This window comes from Anser brachyrhynchus, assembly GCF_964034855.1.
Source record: "Anser brachyrhynchus genome assembly, chromosome: 8".
NCBI lineage: Eukaryota > Metazoa > Chordata > Aves > Anseriformes > Anatidae > Anser > Anser brachyrhynchus.
Window position 1 is genome coordinate 23,108,573 of NC_137702.1, and position 14,215 is coordinate 23,122,787.

Below are 14,215 nucleotides of genomic sequence, written 5' to 3' on the forward strand. Positions count from 1 at the left end.
TCATCTGCTGCTGTTAGTGGGTGTTTGCACTCCACTTGCTGCCTGTTGCTTGGACGCATCCCTTACTTTCTTGGGACTGCTCTTCTGTGATGAGGTGCTGCTGCCTCCTTCCAAATGTTTTCTGATACCTCTTGAGCCTGGTGGTATCTTCTAGCTACAAGGTAAAAGTTAAATACGTTGCTGGCCATTGGTAAGCTTCTTCATGGTAACAGTGAAACTAACCGTCCTAAAAAGTTACTAGATAGTCTGAGCTAATTAGATTCCTAGGGTGGGAACTTTCTGAGTACTGTGCGTGTTAGAACTTAATTCCCATTTACTCTAGCAGGAGCTAGATGCCTAAAGAGATATGAAGGATCATGGCCTTAGTCTGAAATTTAAACAGAAATCTAATTGCAGTTCATCAGCCTCTTCCAGTGAGAGAGGTGGTGCCAGTGCTTTGTTCTTCCAGCTTTTTTCTTTTCCTAGAGAAGAAGGTGTTTTGGTTGTTTTTATTTTTATTTTGAACCGGTACTTCACTGTCTTTATTCTTCCTGCAATGATAAGGATTTAGAGTAAAAGACTTGCATTGGTTGCTATTACAACCATAAGAATTCTCTTCAGAGCTTGGGAGAGAACCTTACTTTTACTTTCAAGAGAACTTGATTTGCTTCACTAGGTGGCCATCTCTTTACGAAGATGACAAGAAAGCTTTAAAAAAATAAAGGTAGTCATTATTGGGTCATCCTTTAGTTCTATAGCAACCTTTAAAACCTGCTTTTTGTATGTCTCAAAAACATGGCTTTTCGTTCTTTGATAATTGGTAATGTGCATTGTTTTATGGCTTCTGTAGGCAGTATTATACTAGTTAAATGCTTCATTGGTAGCACTTTGTACATTCTAGATTTGAATCTCCTCTTGTGATAAAGTTAGCTTTGTGTCTCAAATATGAAAGAATCTACAGCCTGAAGAGTACATAGATATAATTATAAAGCTAAAGGAGTCAGAAGTGTTAAATCTTCTGCACATACAATAGATGAGAATTGAATAATTTAAGTGAGACGCTTATTAACTCCAGCATTTTGTTCATGAGAATAGTTACGTTCATATTTTGAGTACCTCTTTACATTATCATCTTCCTTTTAAAAAGTAAAAGTAAGTGTGACTGCTGTGCTGATGAACAGCTTCTCATACAGTATTAACTGGGAGACTAAAATAGAGCCACTGGTGTAAAACATGGAAGAAAGTGACATATAATCATTGAAAGCATTGAATCCCTGTGATAACAGTATTGCCTTAAGTAATATTGAGATGTTATTTGTCAAAATACTGAACAGCTTTATATGATACTCCGAACATGCGAAAAAAATCCTCAAATTAAACAAAATGAAAACTGTCCTTTCTTTCCCCAAAGATCTTAAGTAGCTGTAGTGGCATCATTCTGCTTGTGAGCGGAGGGGAACATAACCTCTTTGTTCCATGCTTTCACTTCAGAAGGAGAAGATTTCACAAGCAGTACAGGTAGTATTACCGTAGCTAAACAAAAATAGCCATGTGACATGAAAGTATTTAGTGTGTTTTTGACAGTTTTATTGCCAGGAAGATTTTATCCTGTCTGTGACTTTTTGATTACTGTTACATGGGTGCATTTAAAAAGATAAGCTGCTGATGGTGATTGATCCCATGGATCAGGCTTCTGCTGGCAGAATTATTCTACGGGAATCTGATTTCTGTGTATGTTAACTGAAAAACTCATGCACGTATAGTTAAATATATATTCAAATCTGAGTAGAGACAGATTTGAGGTTTGCATGGTTGCTGTCCTTTTATCTGTGGCTTTTGACTCCAGACAGCTGCTTTTAACTCGTGTTTCCTTTTGTTCTCAGCAGTGCTCTGCAGAAGCTGAATAGAAATGACAGATTATTTTAGTCCCCACTAATATTTCTCTGCTGCAGGATGTGTCCTGAAAGTTTATTTTAAAAGTGTTAGTCACTACTACTGGTGCCATCTTATTATACTTGAGGGGTTCCTCATAAAAGTTCCCTTTATATTTGTGGTTTGTTGCTGGTTCTCTGGTTGGAAGGCGGCGTTCAACGTGACTGGTAGTTCTTAGGACAATTCAACAGGCAGCCTTCTAATCTAAGGCAGCAAAAGTTTTGCTTGCTCTGTAGATTGCTAGATCGAACTAAAATGATTTGCAGTAAGCTTAGTTTCTGTATCGGATTTTTGAGAGTGACTGGTTGTATTTCGTTGCTTGGGTTAGTAGCTCTGTTTAAGAGACAACTAACTGTAGTTTAAAATTGATGCAGGCATGTTTGTCGATGCTCGTTTTTGGCATCCCCAGACTGCATTTTCACAAGACGCATCTGTGGGATAATGTCCTCAAATGGCTGTTTTGTGTCATGATCTCTTTACCAAAACCAGGTATGCATCGGATAGAAATGTTCTGGGAAGATGCTCTTAGGCCTTGAAGGGGAGCAATTTGAAGAACTAGCAAAGCCTGCTTTGCTACAGCTTTGTCCTATTACAAGTGCTTTGGTTCTAAGGAGCAGAGCTCCTCAGTGATTTTCCATTTGAGGGTCATTCACAATATTTCTCTATAGATTGTCCAATGCTCAGGGGATTGGCCTGTGCTATGTTTTTTTTCCTCAGAGGAGATGAGTGCACAAGAGATACGGTGATCAAAAGGGTTTTCTTTTCCAACTCAGCCCACCCACCTTCAGAAAATTTTTAGAACCAGTGCAGTCTCTACATTGTACCCTCTTCACGTTTGGCTGAAAACCAGTGAGCCCAACATCTAGAGATGTGGAAGAAAACTGGGGATGGATTTACCAGTCTGGCTCTCTGAGTAAATAAAATTTAATATAGATCTTGTTCAAGAATGAGTTGTAGCGAGATCTACTCAGAGAGCTTTGAAGGTCTGCAGAGCTACTGTTCTTGTAGATGGTAGAGCTATGTGGTTTGTCTGAGGTACATGAAATAGCTCAAAAGTCCATAAAATCTTTAATTTTCAGCCTGCATAGCAGCAACCTACTTAACAATGAACACTGCTGCAAATTACTCAATTTTAGAAAATAAAAATAAAATCCTGACCACAGAGGCTTTTTTTTTATTAGGTTGATTGAAAGAGTGTTTTGCTAATTATGTGTTACTGGGGGGGCTGAGGCTTGTTTCCATGTCATATCAAGCCACCTGGTGCTGAAGCTATTAAGAACTCTTTATAGTGGGATAAATGACCAAAAACATTGATTTTTTTTAATAGAAATTGGTCCTGAAAACTGTAGTCCCAGAGTGGTGCTTTGGGCACTAGAAAGTTGTGCGTATGAGGATATCAATAAGAGAATGTTAGTTAATGTGTATTGTTCATACGTACGGCTGTCAGGTGAAGTCACTTTGTTTAGTTGTAATTCTGTTTATCGATACTTGTGTGCAACCTTCTCTTTGTGCAAAACCATCTATTCAGTAATTAGATAGTATTCTGGAGCATTCAGTTGAAAACTAACAGGATTCTTTTACATAATGGGATATAAATTAGGCATAAAGAAAGCTTTCAGGGGTTCCAAGCACATGAAATTCAGCATCCTATGTTTCTCATTTAAAATGGCTTTACTTATCTGTAAACGGTCCCATTAATCTCTTTTCTGAAGATCACAGGTTTTCAGAATTTAATATGAATTTTTCAGAATTTAATATCTAGCTGCAGATGTTTAGGTTTTATGATTACGAGGCAAATTTTTACTAAAAACTTCAAGAGTCTAAATGTGCCAGAATTAGAGTTGAAATGAAAGCTTTCCTTTCTAGCTGAAATTTTTAATGCCACGTTATGTGGGGTGTCAGGTGCAGGGCTTGTTGAGGTACTGAGAATGATTTTTCAAAATAGATAACACTAAGTTTGTGAACATCTGACTCTAACATCCATCTGGCATGTGGCAAGAAAGCTTCATTTTTTCGTTGTGTTTTGTTCCCAAACTTACCAGAACCACATTCTTTAGTGGGCCCAAAACAAAGCTAATCTAATAAAAGTGGAGTTATGGCCAGATACAGATTTGTAGGTGAGGCCACTTAACCACTATTTTAGTGCCCTTAAAATAAGAGTAAGACAGTATGAGAAATCTTTCTGGATTTGTTTCTCGTCTTGTGTTTTGAGAAGTGCTATTTTGTCCCAGTTATGACTAAACTTTCATGTAGTGCTTTTTATGATGCTTCCCACTTCACAGATGGGCACTTGAGGCACTGAGAGTTTAAGGCCCTAGGAAATATTCAGCAAGTTTGTCTTGAATGGTGTGCCTTGCCTTAAATCATTGCAGCTCATCCTTCTTCAAAATCAGCAATGATACAGACTTTGGAGTGGAATTGATGGGAACTAGATATCCTGTGTTAAATAAGGAGCGTGAAGCTTATGTAAATGTTACCTGTCATAAATGATTGAGCACTTGTAGGCTAAAATGGGGGTGACATGTCTTGAGCTGGTAGGACTGCCTAAAAGATAACTGTAATATTGCTGAAGAAATCTATTGACATGTTATGCTTGCACTAAAGCAAACCTACTTTGTTTAGAAGTTTAAAAACGCAGCACATAAAATACAGTTCTAGATGTTCTCATGTGGCCATCTGTGCTTACATCAGCTAGGATGGGATGCCTGGAAAATACAGGGAATAGTAATCTTTCCGCCAGATGCAAGGAATGGTGTATGTTGTGCTTCAAACGTGTACAGAAGCAGATTAGTTGGAAGACCATAATAGAAGGAGTACAGTTATTTCCCATAGCAACAGCGAGAGTTGATCAGCCTCTCAAAAACTGTGTATAAAGAAACTTTCTACCTGAACTTTTACACTTCTCTGTTCCCCTTTCTGTGCCTGTGTGCACTTTACTTGTTCACTGAGATAATAAAATGTGATTATTTTAGGCAGAATGCTCTTCTGTTCTCACATGTAAGTTTGTAAAACCATCTTTTGTATGTATAATAAAAATACAAAATACTGACATGGACATGGTGAGGAAACCGGACAAGAATTGCTGTTATGATGTTAAATGGTTTAAACTTCTTACCATCCAGTCCTGGAAACTTGACCTCAAAAATACTTTCTTCCTTGTTTAATCACAAAAGAACATTTTTCTCAGGTGAAGGTAAGATCTTTTCTAATCTGCTGTTTGTTCTAATCAAACTCTGTGTAAAATTTACACATACATGAACCACTGTTACTAAATTCTAAACAATTGATTTGGGGGAATTCTGAAATGTTCCTGAGAGCTAGGAACTTGCTGGAAAAGGTCTGTCTGGTGTGTGGGCAGGGAGTGTTCTGTTTGCCATTTTCTATTACTTTAGAAATAGGATTCTGCAACCACAGTCTAGGAGAATAGACTGCGTTCAGTTTGTTCTACCAAGAGGGTACAAGTAAATGTTCCTTGACAGTGGCCAGGGTATCTAGAAGTTGACATCTCCTTACTGTAATCATTTGTGTACACATGCTTCTGAGTTCATTGCGGGATCTAAATAAGTCAACCGATTGCAGTCTGAAAAAAGACTGGCCCAGAAATTACAGTAACTTTAATATGCAGGTCCTAAGGTCACAGAGGAAAGGTCAGTTAACTTGATAACATTAGTAAGTGGCTGAAAGGTAATCTTTGCTCCAGGATTTTGGAAGCACTGCACCTTCAGTAATTATGCATATAGTGACTGTAGTCTTTCAAAATGAATTGCTGACTGGATTAAATTTCTTAATGGTGCAGTAAACCCTGCCAGCTGCCGTTATTACTTGTACTGCTGCCTATCCGTCTGTTTGCTATCATGGTAATTATTTAATTTTAGTAAGTAGTTCTGACATCTTTTTTATGTTGCTACTGTTCAGAGGTATACAGCTGTCTCGTGTTCTTACTCATTTGACTGTAAGTCTAAACCTAGCAGGCACTAACATTTGGCTTGGAAGGGTTTGACTAATAGAGTTCGAACTAACAGCTAGCTACCCATAATAACAAAAGATGTAAATATTAGAGGAAATTTAGAATCACTCGGTGAGTTTAGTACTTGCCAACCTAGAACATAATTGTATGTACAAGTTAAGCATGTTTTATGTTAAAATACCTCATCGTAACTGTAGAGGGAATGATTTTGATGTTCCTGCATATGAATGCAGTATACACAAGTGAAGTTGAGTGAAAATGTGAAGTCATCGGACCTGGACGCAGCCTGAAATGTTATTTCTTGTGCTTTGGAACCACGCAATTATCTCTTTATAACTGCTACTAGATGGCACTGGGGTGCTTGTTTAATGTGTGACCTAGCACATATGTTTGTAGAGCGCCAGATGGGCTCAAGGGGAGGATTTGCCATCTCTGACATAAGTACCTAGTCTAAAGTCTAATTTTGCAAGTGTATCTTCTCTGGCAACCAGTGTCAGGTATAAACGGAGTTAAATGTGAATGTATTGACTGGCCTAATTTACAAGAACACTGCTTGCAGCGCTTGAGCTATTTTCTGCAAATCAGATTACTGAGGAATGTGCAGTTTTAATCAGTTCAAAATATTCTGTTTCTTTGTAGCATAACTTTGGAAAAACTTGTCAAACAGTGTGAATCTAAATACTAAAAAAGGCATAGAACTCAGCTGTAATGGGTAGACCTACTTCATTGATTTTTGTGAAGTTGACATCAGAAAGCACTATGAGGAAACACAATTACCACCCTTTGTTCTTTAAGCTATGAAATGTTCCAGAAAAAAACAGTTATTATAATTAAGATCTGTCTAAGTAGTCTCTCTTAGTCTGTAAAGAAGAGTTATGGTTAAGATTTTCCATGTTTGGTTTCTACCAAAGGTATGAGATGTCATTTTGTAAATTGCATGGGCAAACAATGACCTGAGGTAGGTTGTTGGTTTTTTTTTTTTTTTGCCAACTTCAGGTTTATTCAGTGTTGTGAAGCCATTTCGTATTTGCAAAATCTGGGGGCTGGAACTGATCTTGGGCTTAAAATTATAACTGTGTATGAGTTGTTCTCATATAGAAAGAGTATGAGAACATAGCTGAGTAGCAAATCAATGTGGTGTATTACTTCACATGTTTATTTGCCCGTCTGAAAACTTGTTTGCCACCCATGCCCTCCTGGTAATTAATTACCTGCCCAGAGCCTACTTCTCTGTTTGATGCTCCAGGATGACCAAGGTGGTCTCTACCATGAAGACAAGTCTGGGAGCAAAGTGTAAGAGGAGAACTGAAGGAAAAGAATCAACCAGGTTCTTACACAGGTGTTTCACTGAAGGCCTGATGATAAACCTGGGTTTCCTCATAGAAGAAGAGGTTAATGCAGGACCTAGACTCAACTTGATAAACTAGTCAGCCTTGATTCGTGTCCCCAGACTGGCTGAAAGCAGTTGTCTGGCCATGAGTAATGCTAACGGGTGTGTTGCTGAATCACAGATCAGCATTGGGGCAGCTGTGAACAGTGAGTGAATGGTTGCTGGCAATCTGCTTAACTGTTAGCTCCACAGATAAGCTTATCTAAAGTCACATAATGGGCTATCGTTATTTCTTCTCTGTGCCTGTAATGGTGTTTGAACCAGTGAGCTGTGGCTTCCAGTGAAAGCTTGCAATCTCAGTATGTAGTTTTTTGGGTAGTTAAGGGACAGCCTATCAGCCCTATCCAAAGTCTGTGTTCTGGTTACATGGTCAACTTGGTGGGCTGGGTTCAACCTGCTTACAGCCTTTATTTCGAGTTTTTGGATGATGGGAGTATGCTGACCAGTCTGGCCAAAAAAATGGGTAAAATGTTTTCCCTTTGTGAGAGGGGAGAATGCATCTCTTAGCCATGTATGTGGCCCAGTACAAAGCTGAAGAGTGTCCCATTTGCAGCGGTCTGCACGGATTGTAATAGAATAGCATCTGCCCAAAACCTACTACTGAAGTTGGACCGTTCTAAGGCTGTCTGCCATCTCCAGTCATTAATCCTTTCAATCATGGCTTGTAAATTGAGGTAGGAGGAAGGGAGGGTAGGAATGTTACCATTCTCATATAAATGAAACTTCCCTGGTCTTTTGCCATTGCTTTGTCTGTTATTACCAAATAAGTGTCTTATTTTTTGGACTGCTTGTTTGTGCAGACTTTTCTGAATACATGAGTGCCTTGCGTGCAAATTGGGTTTCTCTTGAAGGTCTTTTGAGACTGAGTTTGACCAGGGAGCTGCTTGATCACCAAAGGGTTTGAGCAGGATGTACAGCTCTGACTTGGTTCTTTTTGTCTGCTCTTAGAATGAAATGCACGAGTATTTGAACATCCCTAACTTCTGGAATCTACGTGGGGAAAAAAAGTGGTTGTAGTAAGGGGTGTAATGATTTTTTTCAGTGTTTTTAAGATTAAATTGACTATATAATAATATTCTGTTTAAGGGAATGCTCCCTTGTGTTGCTGCCTGATGATGAGCAGCCATGCTGGCAAGTTCCTTCTAAGAACCAGTGAAATATCAGTGATAATTACTGGGTGGTTCTTCTCAAGGCCTGTTATCCTGGGGGAAGGAGAGGGATGACCTGTTCTAGCAGCCCTGTAATTTACTGCTGCAAGAAGAATAGTGTAACTCTTAGTTTAAGGAACTCCTTTACCCTGCCTATCTGAACATACTCTGTTTCTAGCTTTGAAGAAACTTCTGACTCGGTATATTTATTTTTTTTTCTAGCTGCTGAGTTCATGGTGGTTTTAATTGGAAAAAGCAAATTCCAGAAATATTGTACCACAGTTAGTGGTATCTCAGTGCTTGGCTACAGGAGTGGGTGAGGTCATTGAGCTTCCCCAGTGGGGAACTAGCTGCTGATGGAAACTCTGCATGCCTTTTTTTTAGTGAGATCATAGACAATATTTAACATTTTGGGGGTTTGATACTGCTTGAATGTTGACCCTCCTGATGATTTTGTGATGTTCCTTTAAAATGGCATAGAGTTTCATAGGGCTAGGTGTTCCTGGGTCTAATGTATTTGAAGACATCTGCAGTTTGCTTAACAGAAACAGTGCTATCAGCATTAAGTAAGTGGTCAAGTTTTGTGTTGTGAACTCTCTTAAGTATTGGCTTGTATTCAAGCTGTTTTGCTCTTCTGGTGTTTTGTTTTCAGGCTGATTTTGAGGAGTGAGCGGGAGGTACCAGACTCGATGAGTTTCCATCGAAATGTCGGAAAAGTCAGGCCAGAGTACAAAAGCAAAGGATGGAAAAACAAAGTATGCAACACTCAGTCTGTTTAATACTTACAAAGGAAAGTCACTGGAAACTCAGAAAACCACAGGTGAGTTAAACTGGCTTTATTTATGCATTCTGTTTCATCGTTACTGTTGTGCAGCTAATTAAGAGTGCAAAGGATGTGATCATTATCAAGCAGTTAAAAAAATTTGGCTGTGGTTACAGTAGTTAATAGGAAGAATTGTGGAAAAACAATCTTGATTACATTTGCTGGTTACCTATGAGCTATAGTTTCAGTTAAGGGAGTCAGCATTTTCAGTCTATTAGAAAGCAGAATATAAGTAACTAAGAACTGTTCTACAGCTGCAGTTTCCATTCGTTATCAGCATATGACAAGCCATTCCCCAGCCGTGCTTTTTAGTGAATTTTTAAAAGATATTCTCAGAGGTAAAAGCACTGCTGTTTTGAGATCTTCAGTGAACGCATTTGTTCCTTGCATGGTATAAGTAACAAACCTTGGCAGAACTGGAGTTGTCTGATTACAAAAAAAAAAGGGGGGGGGGGGGAGAGGAGGAATGCATATTTTCGTATTTTTGTCCGTTTTGCTGACAAAAGGTGGGGGTGGACACAGACTGTTTGTGTGAGGAATTGGGATGGGGGTTCAAAATTTGTTGAAGTTTACCATAATATAATTTTCAAAGGTTGCAACTGAGATGTTTGGTATAACATGTTTAGGATGTTATCTTGCACTTGTTCATCTGAATTGAGTAGTTGGTAGGTTGAATGTCCAGCGTAGTGTGTTGGCTTCATACTGTTTTTTCATAATAGTGGTATGGAGTAAACACATTCTGCAGGAATGTTTTTGCAAGAGCAGCATCTGCCAACTGAAACTGGCAGCAAAAAAAAAGTGGGATGGAACCATGATGGTATTCCTGGAGTCAAGGCGTGTTTAACCCCCCCCCCCCCCCCCCCCCCGAGGAGTGAGAGAATAATGCTTGGTGACATCTGAAGGGATATTAAGAAACTAACATCATATTTAAAATGGCTCCTCTAACTTTCTGTCGTGAGCATTGCATACAAACATGGGGCCATATATCCCTTTTTGTTTCTGGAATAGGTTAACCATAGTGATTCGTTATTCAAAATACTCAAGTTCTCCCAGGCCACGTATTTAAAATTCCCATTTTTAAAATTAAGTCATGAATAATTTTAATTTCTAATTCTAACAGTCTTAAATTTTCTCACTTTCTTGCAAACCTTTGAAATTGATTCCTGCAGCTTTGCAGGAATTCTGCCTGCCACTCAGCATTGTTAACTTGAACTTTCTGTTTTGGCATGCAGTTGCCACACGCCATGGATTACAAAGCCTTGGAAAAGTTGCTATTTCGAGGAGGATGCCTCCGCCAGCTAACCTCCCTAGTCTCAAAGCAGAGAACAAAGGCAATGACCCTAATGTGAACATTGTGCCTAAGGATGGCACAGGATGGGCTTCAAAACAAGAACAGCATGAAGAAGAAAAGTAAGTGACTAATGAGATCAGGGCTGTTTTGCTGTAACATTTCTCAAGTTTTTTAAAACTAGTGATGGGTAAGGAGTGGGAAGGAACTGTTTAGACTTGACAGTCCTCAAGATAGCTACTAGAGAGGACAAAGCATCGCTATAAATTTTTGTAAGTAGTAATAATACTATTAGGGGATAGTAACTGTGGGAAGGGGGACACAACAAAAAGCACCACAATTGGTTTAATTGCCTTAAAATTCTCTTTAAGCTCTAAGAGGAATACTTGGGTACACAGCAGCTAAGTTAAATAATAGCTTGCAAGTTTGTGAGAATGCAAAGATGTTTGGTTTAATCTGTTTTTCTTGATGTAGGGCAGCAAAAGCTTAAATCCTTGGTTTGTATACATTAGTTAGAATCTCTGCTTTGTTTTCCTAGCGGTTCTTAATACTTGCACTTTAATTTGTTTGTTTAGTATGCCATAAATTCCACAGACTTCAGACAAAAATTTTGTATCTTAAATGTCATGCTGTAGTTTCACACTGCCACAAGAAGTGATACAAACAAAACAGAAGTGGGGGTGATGTTGATTCTCAGATGTATGCTGTGTATAATTTAATTGCCTGTGCTCAGTTCAGTTTCATCCACTAAGTTTGTTTCACAATTGTATGGGAAGTCTCTTGGCAACCTCAAAAGAAAATAGAGCAAAATGTTTCAATAATCTAATCAGAACACGCTTTAAAGCGAAATTTATTGCCATTTAAGCTTAAAAAACAATATTGTTCTCACTACAGAAGTGGAAGTGGCTTTTAAGTGTTTATTCTTCAACATAAATTGTTCTGAAAACAGAAGATAGAGGCACTGAGTTCAAGTTGTAGGAAGAAATGTCTGCCATCTCCAATCTGGATATAGATCCAGTTTCATGCTGGAAATCGAACTCCTCGTGGAGCTGTGGTTGTGGTTACCTAAGCTCTGCAGCCGGTGTCTCAATCACGCAGCAGAGGCTTTGCTGCTTCTTGCAGTGATGTGGTGGTGGTAGTTTGTTGTGCTCTTGTGAAAGCAACAGATGATTGAAGGTTGGCTTCCCCTTCTTGCTGTCACTTCATTTCTTCCTGTGTATTTTCCTACATTTAGATGTCAATTTTGACATCTCTCTGAAAGGCTGTTAGACTTCAGGAGATACTTATTGTGTTTAGCTTTTATTTTAGGTTTATGAAACCACAAATTTACGATACTCTGCCCAGTGTTCTGTAGGGTATTTTTTCCTACACACCAGAAGTTATTTACATTTGGTCTAGTTAAATTGGTGTTGAGCTCAATGGCTTGTTTAATAAAAACACTTTATAATGTTTGTCTGCTTTTCCATAGCCTCCTATGGATGTTAGAAGTATGTCCCAGTAGCTGTATGTTTGTAAATAAATAGCTGCCCCTTATCTGCAACTGGAAGGTGTTTGCCTTGGTTTTCATTGTGCATTATTCTGATAAAAGCCTTAAAAACCACATGTAAGTAGAACTAATGGGTGGAAGGAACTTGTTCCTTCACATTGGTGTGTATGCCCAGGCCACAAGTCAAATTTCCTAAATTCAAGGCATCTAGAGTTCGGTCAAGTCTTCAGGCCATTTTTCTCCAGCTTTCAATGTATTTTAAAGTGTTGCTATTTCCAAGTGTTCTGATATTCACCCCAAGAATACTGGATAAAGGAAATATCTTTATCGGTATGGTATTTAGTTTAAATCCTTTTTTCTATTGTTTCACTATTTTGGAGTTCACATGAATTACTTGTTTCCTGTGATTACTAATTCTTTCCCTGCTGCTTTCCCAAGTTATTGCTCTTCCTATGTGTATTGCCTCTATCCCTTTTCCTGGGTAGTGCAGCCAGTTGTGCATTGACTTGATTAAATCAGCTGGCCCCAAGCTGAGTTCTTTCCCTCATCGAATGGTGTACCTATAGGACAGGGTTTAGATAGCCGAGCCCGTTCAGAATTGGAGTTATGTAACAGAGTGGAGCCCCAATGAATAAAATCTGAGATTTAAAGCATTTAAAATTGTTCATTGAAATATTATGCATGGCTGCCTTTTAGGAAGTTAACTGTATAACATTTATAGAGATAACTACAGAATCTGAAGGGTTGTTTTCCAGAAAAAGATGTTAATGGATGTCAGTTTATTATTATCCTTCATACAAAGCAAATTAATCTTCAAGGTCTGTGGTGCAAAGTGAGGAGGCTACCGGACATTATTGTACTAGTTCTTTCTTCACTGGTACAATACAGAAGGTCTAGACTATCAGACTTCCCCTATCATTCTTATGCTACCAAAAAAAAAAAAAAATGAGTACTTGGGAGCTGGAGGTCCTGACTGGCTGAGACACTGATGCTTTGAAGTCTTAACTTAATTGCATGTGCAGGTTTCAGACATTCTTGAAAGAGGTTATGCAGCATTACTGAATTTATAGATTAAAAAAATATTTTCCTCTAGAATACGCTCACTTTTTGGATTGGAAAGAATGAGTAGTTGTTAAATGTCTGTTTTCATTGTCAAGATGGCAAAATTGAGACTGTCTTTGCTCTTAACAGATGTAAACTTTCTTGTTCCAATTCATGGTACCCGTAATTTTTTCATAATGTCTCTAGCTTTCCTTATTAGTTCTTTTTACTTAATAATTTCTGACATACTTGTCTTCTTTCTGTCTGTTTATGGCAGTCTTTTTTAAAGTTCTTTCTTCTCCCAGCTCCTGCGCCAAGAGAACATTATTCTGAGTTATTCCCTTCCATGGTTGTAGATTTTTTGATCAAATTAGCTGATTTATTCCAATTTTAACTGTTACTGTCACAACTTCTTTTATATGAGAAGATGCTTTTTCTACAGCGAAGTAGTTAATGGGTCTTCAGCTGCATAGTTAGCTCCTTTCATTCACTTGTTGGCAGCAGTATTCCTGACAATCTTACTCTGTACTCATTCTCCTGTATTCATGAGTGCTTTTTCTCTAATTTCAGACAGCCAGAGGTGCCACAGACACAGCCAAAACCTGCTGCTCCTGCTCCTCCAGAAGCACCTCCTGTTGCCAAATCATGGGCCAACACCAAGCCAGGTGGACAAGATGGTAAGTGATGTTAAAGGTTCTTGTCTAGCCTTGCGGACTGTGAGCACTGCTGTGAGAGACCCAGACTCAGTCTTGAGCAAGCCAGCTGGGACTAAGAATGCTGTGGAAGCAACTTTCTTGGCTGAAAGTGAGCTAGTCCTGGCACTCAAGCGAGCTCCAGTCCAATTTAGCAGCAGGTCTGACTGCCTTTAAAGGACCTGTGTAGCCTTTTTTTTTTTTGGATTGACAGGGAAATGGTGGTCGTGGCATAAAATGCTGAACATGGCAGCGGTGGGGAGAGAAAATCTCAGTAATGGCCAACCATACAATTTTGGCATGAGAACCATAAACAGTTAGTAGTCGATGTAGTCATAATTTTGGATTGTTTTGTGCAAAATGTGTGTAGTCTCACTTCTATTTAAATGTTTACTATGACAGTACTTTTGTTTTGCAGACTCCTTACTTATTTTGTTTTCAAAGTGATAGTGTTCAAGTAGGGTTGTTT

General features: G+C 38.7%; 1 protein-coding gene across 26 annotated transcripts in view; it reads left to right on the forward strand.

Annotated features, from left to right (window-relative positions):
* Positions 1-14,215, forward strand: part of PRRC2C (proline rich coiled-coil 2C) — a 70,380-nt gene that overhangs the window by 8,840 nt on the left and 47,325 nt on the right. For all 26 annotated transcript variants that reach the window (XM_080601641.1, XM_080601663.1, XM_080601661.1 and 23 more), the window contains 3 exons: positions 9,069-9,236; positions 10,472-10,649; positions 13,625-13,731. In XM_080601641.1, coding sequence (XP_080457767.1) covers positions 9,122-9,236; positions 10,472-10,649; positions 13,625-13,731 — 400 coding nt within the window. In that variant the 5' untranslated portion in view covers positions 9,069-9,121. The remainder of the gene's footprint in view (positions 1-9,068; positions 9,237-10,471; positions 10,650-13,624; positions 13,732-14,215) is intronic.